Source organism: Danio rerio, chromosome 2, assembly GCF_052040795.2.
Source record: "Danio rerio strain M-AB ecotype USA chromosome 2, GRCz13ab, whole genome shotgun sequence".
NCBI classification, from domain to species: domain Eukaryota; kingdom Metazoa; phylum Chordata; class Actinopteri; order Cypriniformes; family Danionidae; genus Danio; species Danio rerio.
In genome coordinates this window covers 42,804,933-42,818,332 of record NC_141022.1, presented here as the reverse complement: position 1 = coordinate 42,818,332, position 13,400 = coordinate 42,804,933, and the positions used below count along the sequence as shown (strand labels likewise).

Here is a 13,400-nt window from a genome sequence, read left to right as displayed (position 1 = left end):
ATAGAGATGATCTTTTCAACACGAAGTAGATTTAATAACTAATTTCTCATTTATTTTGTTTTTGACATAAATGAGTTGTTGTTTTGATAACAAGATAACAGCATTCAACTTAAAGTGCTTTTAAGGCTTAACTAGGTAAATTAACTTAATTAATCAAGTCAGGTTAATTAGGCTAGTCATTGGACATCAATGATTAGTGCTATCAATCTATCAATCTATCTATCTATCTATCTATCTATCTATCTATCTATCTATCTATCTATCTATCTATCTATCTATCTATCTATCTATCTATCTATCTATCTATCTATCTATCTATCTATCTATCTATCTATCTATCTATCTATCTATCTATCTATCTATCTATCTATCTATCTATCATCTATCTACATGTATCTATCATAAATACAGTATACAACAGTTCTGTCTGGCTCTTGAGTCTGAATCTCATTTTCGAATCCATCCACATAGAGTGACAGCACATCAATAGTCTCACAGCAGTTTGACAAATATTGCAGCTGTTGGACATCGTAATGTACTATTGTACTATTGAGGCCGTTTTAGGCGAGAATAGTTGTTCAGATTGCAACTATGCAGTTTATTTTTAAGGATAGTGCCTATTTTAAATATTTATAATTTCGGACATTCAGCGCCATCAGCCTGTCATACTGAGCAAAGCAAAGACGGTTGCAGAACAAGATGGTGACAGAGACTGCATAGAAGAGAAAAACTCTTTTTTTTTTTTTTGTATTTCAAACTACAGCTGATCAAATCATTATAAAACAAGTAAGTGACATTCTAAATTGATCTCTCCCTATTATATGTTGTAGTGCTGTATTTATACCACAGTATTCTGGTAGTGTTTGCATTGATTTGGCTTTTTACAGTGTTAATTAGTGTGATCTCCCGATTGCAACAGGGAAATACTGGGGAATCTCTGTAGACGGATGGCATTTCATACCGTAAAGCCTTATAATCTTAAATGAGCAAAATCACAACTTTAGACATTAAACTCAAAAATTATTAAAATACTAACTCTAAAGTGATGAATGAGCAATTGTTTCTGCTGTTCTGAATGAATGAATGAATGAATGGTGGAAGAAGTTAGTTTGTAGGGGTTGGTAGGGGTTGGTGATGTTGGATGGCAGAGGGGTCTCGTGGACGAAGGACGGAAGTGAAGAGCGGGGGGTTGTCGCGGACAAAAGTGAAGCGGGGTTGGGGAGTTGCAGAAAAGGTGAAAGTGAACAGCAGACGGGTGAGGAGGGCGGGTTAAGAGGGGGTAAAATGAAGTGCTGGATCCGGATCCAGCGTGTTCTGGCACAAATTAACCCCGTTTTCGTACAAACGACTTTTTGAGACTCTCCATGTATAATTTTCTTTTTTATAGACACGATTATGCTGTCAAACTGTTGTGTAAACGCAATATCACACTTGTAGCAGTGCAATATGGCTGTGTATCGTCACTGGTGGGACACTAAGGCACTCAGCCTGTGGCTATGAACAAACGCACACCTCCCACCAGTGCCGATATACAGCCATATCGCACTGCTACAAGTGTGATATTGCGTTTATACAACAGTTTGATGACATAATCGTTTATATTGTTTTTTTAATCAATTAAATACCATTTTATTTCAGCCAAACTAAAAAAAGAAGGAAGAATATTTTCCAGAATATCCAGAATATTTTTGTTTTTTATGAAATACGTGTAAAAAATTACTTTGCTCTTAAACATCACTTGGGAAATATTTGACAAATAACTACAATTTCACAGGAAGGCTAAATACTTTGCCTTCAACTGTATATCATATTTAGTTGGTAGCTATCTGATGTCTGTTTCCGAAACTGTGCCTATTTTCAAACAATAACCACATATTTCTGATAACTGTACAAAGTGCTTGTGCAAAAGCGGCTGACATCATCTGGGGAAATGATTATCACTGAGCAAGAGCCAAGACGGTAAAAAGATCAACACACTTAATGCTTCACAAATCAGTCAGAGCTTTAATCACTCCACAATCATGTGCCAGAATGGCTCTGACTCCATAATGCATCAGAGTATTTCATCAGATTAAAATGACTGATTTACTGAAGTACATGAAAATTGTTTTATGACCCATTTAAAAGGGTGTTGGGCCGGCAATGTGTGAAATCAAATCTTGAGACGTAGTTAGGTGAACAGTAGGGATGGACTGATGAGGATGATTAAAATTCCTCCTCATATCGATAAACCGACGATTATTTTCATATTATGACTCATAACCAAGCCCGCAGGGAATAGGTGCGCACAGAAATTTAGAGATTTATACAGATTTTCTAGCCCATAATTGAGTCTATTTCTCTACTTATGAAAATATGTGTAAATATATATTTATTCATTTTTTATATTAATTTCAGTAAAATTAAATAACATACAGGTGGTTGAAAATAATATTTTTAGTATTTTAGTAGATATTACACACTCAAAAAGAACTTTTGCTGATTGTTCAGACTACTTTTCTAAAATAAGTTGAAACAACACAATTGAAAAAAAAATAGACAAATTAATTGTTTTATGATCAATCCACTTAAATTGGAAAAACGATGAAGTTAACATACAGTAAATGTGCAGTATGTAAGTTTGACAGATAGTGGTTGAACTAGGTAGTGCATTTCTGGATCAAAACAAATGCTAGCGCAGGTTGCCAGACGGAGGACCAATTGAGTCTGACGATCAAGCCTAAAAGGCTTTTAGGCTGATTTTAATTGTGTTTTAAATAAAAGCAACAGCACACGATAGAAGGAATATTCTTCTTCATTTTAAAATGAGTTTTTGTTCTAACCAACACCTTGAATTGATATATTAGAAAAGGCTTCTATTTCTTGCAGCTAAACAACAGAAAACTTTAACAATGATCACCTCAGGTACACCTCATGTGCTTTATTCAGTGTTAAATGCTAAATGTCAGTATGAATGCCATTTTACATGACATGTATTGCCATACTACAAAAAGCAGCAGCAAATAGCTTACCTCAAATCTTGAATTATTTTTTTTTTTATTGAACTTTAGAACTGTTACAAACCAACAAATATCAGTGATTCTGCATTTAATAATGTTAAATATTCTGTCTTTCCAAATGGTCGTATTATTCAAATTTCTGTCGTGTTTTGTGTGGTGCAAACAGCCAAATTGCCTATCACTGAGAATCTCATCACATAGCCTAATGTTTACATATGTAATATTTATATTATTTTTTAATTAAAACCTCATGTGCAACTCTGAATCTGCGTCTCATTTCAGAATCTGCTACTGTCCACCAGAGGTCGCTTTTTGGTCACAGGCGCATGCTTTGAGAGCCTTTCTGAATGAATGAAATATGTGGTTTTCCACCAAGGCAACTCAGGGTGTTGAAATATAATTGGATAAGCTGACATTGGGCAGATAATACAGCAAATTTCTATTGAGCCCACTGTTAAAATGGCCGACTTTAGACCAGAAAAAAAGGTGTTTACAGCCTGGTACAAAGAACAATTTTTGTTCATATAGCTAAAATTACCCTTCATGACAACTGTGAGGGGGTGGATTTTTTTTATATTTCATCTGTTTAGTTTATATTAAGTTATATTAAGTCTGCATAATTAGGGGCGTGGCCACTTGAGTGACAGCTGATTCGGCATACACATCATATTTTTGTTTTTTTGTTTTGTTTTATGTGTCAGTTGTTTTTCGGAATCATTTCTTATAATTATCAGATGATATGGCATAATGTGTCCACTTTATTGTGCTCACAAACCATTCACATGTCCTCTATTTCCCAAGTTAGTAAAAAAATATATACTTATACCATCTCCATGATAGTATTTGTTTTATATAAGATCATTTTTGTTTGTCCTTAGAACTTGAATGCTCTGTAGAATCTGACAGATTAGCTATTAGCTGTAGGCTATGAAACAGTCATCTAAAGAGTTGTCATATAGTGTTATGCCTGGATTTCATAAATCATTTTGCATTTACTAACACAGACTATATTTGAAGTGTTTGGAAGCAACTCCGCACTTTCCTCTTTTAGAAAAATATCATAAAAACAATCCTTAGTGGCTCAATGTAACAGTGTTTTTAAAAGACTAAACACTATATTGATATTGAGTTCAACCAAGCACATGTTGTCAAAACACAAACGAGTTGCAGGGAATGAAGTATTAAGCATTTCTTCCAAGGAAAAGCCTGTTTAAGCAAAATGCTACAGCAACATGCGTCTATAGCTCCTCTCATGCTCCGCCTCTTGTTTGGTATTCCCTGGTCGGTGAAATGACACACGAACAAAATGTTGACAGTTGGCCACGCCTACTTGTGACTTCTTTTTATGGGTGACATCACGGATACTACGTCCGTCCATACTGTATCTTTTTTGGTGGAACTCAGTACTTTTACAGTGAATGAAAGACTTGCTTACCAAAACAAGTGATTCTAATTAGATTTGCATTGTAAACCTTACATTTTAGTAAAAATATTTATATATTTTCATGTGTTATTTATTTATTTTGTTACTATATTCTTAAAATCATTCTGCATTAATCTGCATATATTTTTTTATAAAAAGTGAAAGTACCTAAATTAATATATGGCAAAAAGGAAAATAGCAAAAAAATTTGTCTGGCCCAGCTCGTAATTGACAAATTCAATGCAATATTTTTAAAATGAATTTCTTGTAAATTAAATAAATATCTAATGTTTTGAAAACTTTGACTATAATCTATATCAACTATAAAAAAATACCTATTAAAAAAATCAACTATACCTCTATCTTTACCTATAATGTGGTCAATGCAGTAGATATTCATTTTGTGTTTTGAGTTACTTTTACCAGTTTTATTAAATTATTAGTGCTTTTAAAAAATTATTTCAAGAGAGAGCTGGTAAAGACAATCTAAATGTAAAAAATTTCTGAAGCAAATGTGAAACTGATTGCAATTCTGGATGTGCTGATATTTTCTGCTGAATTTGAAAGTACCGCAAAGCTTCTGCAGCGACTTCTCGGAATAGGTCTCTCTGTCGCAGCCCTTTCCAATATGGCTGGTCTGTAGCTCCACCATTGCTCGCACTGAGGATAAGGGGCCATCGCAGGTCTCCAGGTGCATCTTGGGAAAGAGCTGCTTGCTGCCTGTTCCAGGTTCATAATCTACACGCTTGTTCCAACCTAGCGGGGAAAAAAGCAACAACATATTAGCAACCGAAGAGGTGAGACAGTTGTTTTGCAATAATGTTTTAAATGAATGAAAAATGTTACAGTTTGACCAGTTTTGCTGCTGTTGGACAACATGATGTACTTTTGAGGTTTTTTTTTTTTTTTTAGTAGAGAATGGAGTTGTTTAGATTGTAACTATGCAGTTTATTTATAAGGATAGTGCCTATTTTAATTATTTTTAATTTCAGAGATTCAGAGTATGAGCGGCTGTTAGCCCGTCATTTAACAGAGCAAAGATGGTTGACATTTCACCACAAGATGGCGACAGAGACCGCATCATACTTCCTTGGGAGAAAAAAAACATAATAAAAATAAAATTACAGCAGATCCAATCATTTTAAAACTGGTGAGTGACACTAAGTTTATGTCTCTGTTTTGTAAGTTTTTTTGCTGTATTTATGGTAGTGTATCTGGTAGTGTTTGCTTGGCTTTGGCTTTTTCGAGGTTAAGTATTGTGATCTCCTGACTGCGATAGAGAAATACTGGAAAAGTTCTGTAGACTGATGGAATTTCATACTGTTCAGCCTTATAATCTTAAAATGTGAGCAAAATGTCCTGCTTTGTCATCACTTTGGGTATTACGCTAGTCATTCAAATACTAGCTCTAAAGTGATGTTGGTAAATTAGCAACTATTTCGGCTGTGCTGACCAGCTGCAGATGTGAAGGACTGGTGGAAGAAAGTAGTTCCTCGAACAAAATGATTTTGTAGACTCTCCATTTTGATTTCCTTTTTTATATACACAATTATGCCGTAAAACTACTGTAGAAACGCAATATCACACTCGCAGCAGTGCGATATGGCTGTATATATTCACTGGTGGGACCCTAAGGCACAAGGCCTCCCACCAGTGCCAATATACAGCCATATCGCACTGTAACAAGTGTGATATTGCTCATAATACTTCCTAAAATGCATTTTTTCATCTCTTAATAACAACAACAACAACAATAATAATAATAATAATAATAATTATTATTATTATTATTATTATCAACAACTATTATTATTATTATTATTATTATTATTATTATTATTATTAGCAGTAGTAGTAGTAGTAGTAGTAGTAGTAGTAGTAGTAGTGGTAGTGGTAGTATTAATAATAATAATAATAATGATAATAATAATAATAATAATAATAATAATAATAGTTGTTGTTGTTGTTAATATTAATATTAATCATAATTATTATTATTATTATTATTGTACTATCACCACAAAAAAAATTATTGAAACCATTTACTTATTAAACCTGAAAAAATGTGTATCAAAAATGTGTATCAAAAATATGTGTTAATCCTAAATACAGTATGTATCATATTTTCTTGCATCACACTTTAAGAACCTTTAACTAAGCAAAAATCACTGTGACACACATACTATTTGCTGTCATACCTGAGTTCTTCTGTCACTACAGCATCTGTGCTCTTCACATATCAGATTTGTACATCTGAGTGGTATCCTTTTTTATCTTTCACTACAAACATGAAAAGGTAAAACCAATTGCGATGAAAGCCATGCTTTAGAGTAAACAGCAAGGCTAAAGGAAAAACAGATCCATGTGGACATTTTTTTGACATTTTATTGGTTTTATTTAGCTTTCTTTGATGCATGTTGTCATCCTGGTCAAGGCTGACGCATCACTATGTGCATCACTATCAGTTCATACATGTTACATTACTCTCTCTTGTGTTTTTCATAAAACATGAGGCTTGGAGTAAGAATAACCCTAAGATAAAACATCTCATTCTTCCTCGTTGGCCTTTATGGACTCTCGCTGTATAATTCAGAGAACCGAGTGCTTTTGTATTCACCTCAGCTGAGAGATATTCCCTCAGCCCGTTTCCCTAACTGAATATCTTATTACATTATTCATTGGCACTACTGTGGATAAAATGGGGCGACAGTGCAGTACCACAGGCCTCCATCTCCACCTTCTTTAGAGAGAAAGGTCTTAAAAAAGTTCCTCATGAATATCTGAGGTAGCCGTTTTGCCCCAGATAAACTGAGCAGAGATGCTTTATAACTCACTTCAAAACACTATGTATAAGCGACCAACAAACTTTTCTGACAAAAACTCCAAATAAGACTTTGTAACAGCTTGTCAGCTTTTGATCCCCAATCGTTTTATTTTCCCAGACAAAAACAGTCACTTGAAAAGCACATCCGCTTCTAATCCATCATCATTTTGAATTATTTTGCAGACAAAACCACCAAGAGAGACTCCAAAACACAGGTCTGCTTCTACTCAACCATTATTTTTTAAATATTTTTCAGACAAAACCACTAAAAGACTCCAAATCTATGAGTCTGATTGTAATCCATCATATTTTTTTTCATATAAAAACAAAAAATTATGTGTGACACAGTGGCACTGTTATATCTCACAGCAAGAGGGTTGCTGATTTGAGTCCCAACTGGGCCAGTTGGCATTTCTGTGAGGAGTTTTACTTGTGTTTGTGTGGGTTTTCTCCGGGTGCTCCGGTTTCCCCACAATCCAAAGACATGTGGTACAGGTGAAATGAATATACAAAATTGGCCATATATGAGTGTGTGTGTGAGCGCGAGTGTGTATTGGTGTTGTCCAGTATTGGATTGTGGCTGGATGGGCATCCGCTGAGTAAAACATGTGCGGGAATAGTTGTAGTTGGCAACCTCTGATAAATGAGGGACTAAGCCAAAGGAAATAGAATGAATGAATGAATGACACCAAATTACAATCTTCGGGTTCACTTCTAATCAACCAATGTTTTTTTTTTTTTTTTCCTTTACAAAACCACCAAAAGATGAATTAAAACATCTGGGACCTCATGTTCAAAGACTTGCGTTGAATTAATACTAAAACATTGCGTACAGACAAAGCTGTGCATATGCAATTAAAAATCAGATGTACGTGGAATCCCACGCATGTCCTCTTTGTACATCTGAATTAACATGAAATCGAGCTCAGGTGCATGAGCGCAAAACCTCTCCATTTCACCTTCCCCGTATAAATATGGTAATGACTCCACTTTGGCAAAACCATACGAAAAAGCAATGGCAAAAGCAAGCAAGAAGAGAAACTTTACAGAATGTGAATTGGAGGTGCTCCTATCAGAGGTAGACCGAAGAAAAACTGTTATTTGCAGTTTAGAGTGGGAGAGTTTAGCTGACGCGGTTACCGCAGGGGAGTCTGAACATCGCACTGTGAGTGAATTAAAAAAGAATTGGTCTGATGTAAAGGTGCAGGTTTAGAGCAGAATAGTTGCGCATCTTCAAAGGACCAAACAAGTGGGGGAACAGGGGATGATGAACTAACACCCTTTGAGGAGAGAGTTGCCTCAGTTGTGGGCGACACTACTGTCTGGAGTAGTGTTCGTGTCTGTGGGACACAGATATATTAGAGAAGCACTTTGTTAGGGTGTTATAGCAGCACCCCTCCACTCTTATCAAGGCAGCGCCACCGGCATTTCAGCTGCCCAATTGCCCAAAATTTATCCACAGTAGTGCCAACTGACCGAGTGTGAGAATGAGCATCATTGTATCTGCGCTCTTGATCGGTTTGTGGGTTGTTAAAGGGGGTTAACAGCCATGTCTTTAATGGATAACCTTGCCACAATATTTGTTAAGCACATTTGAGCATCACATATTATTTGCACATTCATTTTATGGAAATGTTTATGATTCATGTATGCAAATTTGTCTTCAGACGGTGCCTTTTTAGCAATGTGCGTGCAGTCGATCACTCTGATTACAGTGGGAAAACCGGCGTTCGCTGCAAATTGCACTTTAATGTTTGGCTTGTCCACTGCATGGTATGGAAACCTTATATACCTGCTAGACATTCGGATGATCCCGTCACATACAGCTGGCATTGCACGACTCAAAGACGACTGGCTTAACCCAGAGTAGTCTGCCAGTTCCCTTAGGATACTTTGATGGTGCACCACTTTATAGTGTGCAATTTAACTTAATTGCCTCTAGGAGTTGCCAATGGAAAAAAAACAAACACACATAAGAAATTCACATACGCCTGACATGAATTTGGCGCGAACCAAAACACATTCTCAGGTTCATTAGTAAATCTAAATGTGAACCTAAAATCTGGTGTACGCAGCGTTTTTGTGCGTACGCAGCATTAACACATAAGGCCCCAGGTCTGCATATAATGCATCATCGTTTTCTCTTTTTCTTTTTGTAGTTTTTTTTTTCAGACCAAAAAATAAATAAACAAAAAAGTTTACAAAACAACAGAGTCACTTCTATTGGCTTAAGATTTTTAATTTTCAGACAAAAAAGAACATCTAAAACACTTATTATCCGCCAACATTTTATTAAATTTATTTATACAAAACCACCCAAAAGATCATCTTAATCAAAGATCCTCTTCTAATCCTCCATCACGAGGCAATGTGTGCGATAGGACAAGGGACACACAATGCTTCTGGAGGCATGGCAGCATCAAAACAACATTGTGTCTGCGCTGCGTAATGACTCATCTACTCCCCGGAGAGTGAATAATTCCCTCGATTACCCAAACACACCAAAGCCAGAGGCCAGACTCATTCTGTTCAATAGAAAGACCCATTCCAGGACCTCAGGGTGACGATTAACATTAACTGCGGCATTAAACATTCATTGCTTATTCGCAAATGCCACAGACGCCAAAAAGTCACAGCAGAGCAGCGCAGGGACTAATATCACCACTGGAATCACTGAAGTCAGAGGAACAGACTGGGATTTCCAGCAACGCATGAGAAAAAATAATGGGGATGTGAGGGGCACAAGGGCGGCACGAAGCAGAGGAAAGGTTACATTACAGGTGCACTGTGGACATTGAGTTTACCCCATGATGCTGTCTTCAGTTTGTCACGGATGAATGTAATGCTAATTATGTGACTGGAAGTGGTGCGTTTGTAAATTTATATTCTTCTAATTTTATGTTTGCACATTCTGAAATCTAATCAGAGTGTGTAGTGAAGAGTGACAGGAAACTATTAGTGAGAAAAGGAGAAAAATAAAAAGAACGTGATGATGATCACATTTAAACTGTTTGCTTCACATAAATTGATAAAAAAAAAAAATCAATAAGCACTACTGTTACTAAGTGTGGTAGTTTTGAAAAAAGCTGGTCTGAATTTGAAGTTTTGTTTTTATCTAGATGAGGAAATGTTCAACGATTCATTTAATGGGTTTAATTAAAAACCTGCTGATGAATAGATGTACAGTTTGAAATTTGTTTTGTTACTTTCCATTGTCGACTGTAAATTACATTGCCCTTCAAAAGTCTGGGAAACGCTCTAGGCAAAGGGAGGTTTTCGACAATATCAGCATAAATCATTACCCTTTTGTGATGACTCTGCATTTAAAAGGAACTAAAGCTATCAAGCGCGCACACACAGGCGCAGATACAGCACACACATGCATACATTTAAATTAATATTTCAATCAATGAGGAAAATCATTTATAATTAATACAAATATGTTTAATGCAGTAATGTCAATAAATTGTATGCAGTTATACTGAAATCAGAAAAAAGAGAAAAATAAGGCATTCATGCGTGTGACATGGATTACAATTTAGATAAAGAAAGCCGCTAACAAGAAAATGACAATTGGGAACACGAAAAAAAAAAAAAGAAGACAGCTTGAATGATCCATTTAGTGTAAAATATTTAAAAGAAATATAATAATAAAAATAAACAAACAAAAAATCTTTTTTCTATCATTTTTCGTACAAACAGACACTTCTATCACTTAAATCAGGGGTGCCCAAACTTTTTCTTAAGAAAGAAAAACCAAACTGGATTGAGGGCTGTGGGCTGAAGGTAAATATACAAAATCCTATTACACCAAAGTTTCCATTTTCCATTATTTGCTAATTTATTTTCTAATTTTATAACTAATACAGTTTGAAAAAAAAAGTGTAATGAATTTATTAAAGTGAAAACAATGCCATTAATGACACAATAGAGTTTAATGCTGAATAGACTAAGCTGCCACCTGCCTTTGCCTTCATTTGCTCACCGATGTCTTGCACACTGCCCTCTGTCCGTTGCATGACAGTATTTACATTTTCTAAAAATCAGATTCATTTACAAAACAAACTACAAAACAAGCAAACAAAATGTTACATTTAATTTAAAACGACTATCTTTGTCAAAGATAATTACTCCAACCACCTCCCCATCATTCCTCCTTTGTTCTCAAATGGGATGTTGGGCCAAATCAAAGGTTAGAATGGGCCCACGGTCATTAGTTTGGGCATCTCTGACTTAAACTATTTACTTGACTGTGCTTCTTTCTCACCTTCAACTCAGATAAAGTTTCTATAAACAATATATTGAAAAATTATCTGTTTTTTTTTTATTTAATTTTAATCCCTAATTTAAATTCAGCAACAGGTTTTACATAGCTTTTTTTTGTTTGTTTTGCATTTTTACAAGTGAACACATAACTAAAAATACAATTTAATATTACTAAACTATTATATTATGTTACATTATATTATATTATATTATATTATATTATATTATATTATATTATATTATATTATATTATACTTTATTATATTATATTATACTGTATTATATTATATTATATTATATTATATTATATTATATTATATTATATTATATTATATTATATTATATTATATTATTACTCCTATAACTCCTTACTGCACAGGCCAAATTATTTGCCTCAAATTCAGTCTGAGCTCATTTTATTCCTAAAGGATTAAATCAAGTCCAATCATTTTTTTTTCTCCCTCAGCAAATATCCTGTACACCATGACACCATGTACGTGTCGACCTGATTGGCAGTGCCAGTTTTCTATGGCTCCTGCGCTCAATGAGAGATCTGTCACTCTTAGCGGACGCGACTCGGCAAGACGGACCACCGGACGAAGTGATGGAGAGATCAGTGTTGACAGATGGGATTTGACCAGAGACAAAGAGAGGCTGCCCAATTACATGCTTATGCAAGCGGGAAGCGTTACAACCAGAAATCCTCGGCCTTCACCTCGGTGGTGCCTGTCATGATCGTCACTCAGTCCTTACATCTTATGAATCACACTGACAACACAAGCCATGCAATCGCTCCGCCAACAACTGCTTATTCTCTGGGCGAAGGAACCTGCCAGCGACTGTCAACACATCTTAAGACCCCATCATGCTTTAGATGATACCGGCACCTCAGAAACAGCAGTGACCCTGAAACAAACAAGTGCTTGAGGAGAAAAAAAAAAAAAAGGGAAAAGGTCTTTTTACCATGCTTATAAAAATACTTAAAGGGGAATCAGAGAAGAAGAGAATTGCTCTAGTTGACACATTTAACAGTGTAATACATATTCCAATTGAAATAAATTATAATTAATAATTAAAATATATATTTTAAATGTATACTGCTTGGTCACACAAAAAAGAAAACAAAACATCAAAAATAGATGGCAAAAACAAAACAGGAGTACAATTATTCTCCTTCTAAACACATTTTCAACAAATTAATGAACATTAAACACAGTTTTAATTCAACATGTAACACAAATTTATGTCATTTTGTGAGAGAAGTAAACAGTAAATGTCCTTAAAGGTAGTTATCAGATGTAAATGTCCTTTTTTGGACATTTAAATGTCCTTAAATGTTCTTTTTTTCAGTTTAGTGGCTAATTAGAAATTTATTTAGAGTTTAGTAGCAAAATATTTTTTTAAGGTGGCATGGCAACAAACCGTACCTTTAAACCCAATTGGGAGATGAACATATCATACTAAAATACACTCACCGGCCACTTTGTTAGGTACACGTGTCCAACTGCTCATTAACGCAAATTTCTAATCAGCCAATCACATGGGAGCAGCTCAATGCATTTAGGCATGTAGACATGGTCAAGACGATCTGCTGCAGTTCAAACCGAGCATCAGAATGAAGGTGGTTTTAAGTAACTTTGAGCGTGGCATGGTTGTTGGTGCCAGATAAGCTGGTCGGAGTATTTCAGAAACTGCTGATCTACTGTGATTTTCAAGCACAACCATCTCTAGGATTTACAGAGAATGGTCTGAAAAAGAGAAAATATTTAGTGTGTGCAAATGCCTTGATGTCAGAAGAGATTGGTCAGACTGGTTCCAGCTGATAGAATAGCAACAGTAACTCAAATAACCACTCGTCAGATATGCAGATGAGCATATCTGAACGCAC

General features: G+C 35.3%; 1 protein-coding gene across 4 annotated transcripts in view; it reads right to left on the bottom strand.

Moving 5' to 3' along the window:
- The window catches only part of clstn2a (calsyntenin 2a), a 426,908-nt gene that overhangs the window by 108,353 nt on the left and 305,155 nt on the right, over window positions 1-13,400 (bottom strand). For all 4 annotated transcript variants that reach the window (XR_015477404.1, XR_015477405.1, XM_087238498.1 and 1 more), the window contains 1 exon segment: window positions 4,993-5,178. Coding sequence is in view for 2 of the 4 variants with exons in the window: in XM_087238498.1 (XP_087094624.1) it covers window positions 4,993-5,178 (186 nt within the window). In the remaining 2 variants the exon portion in view is untranslated.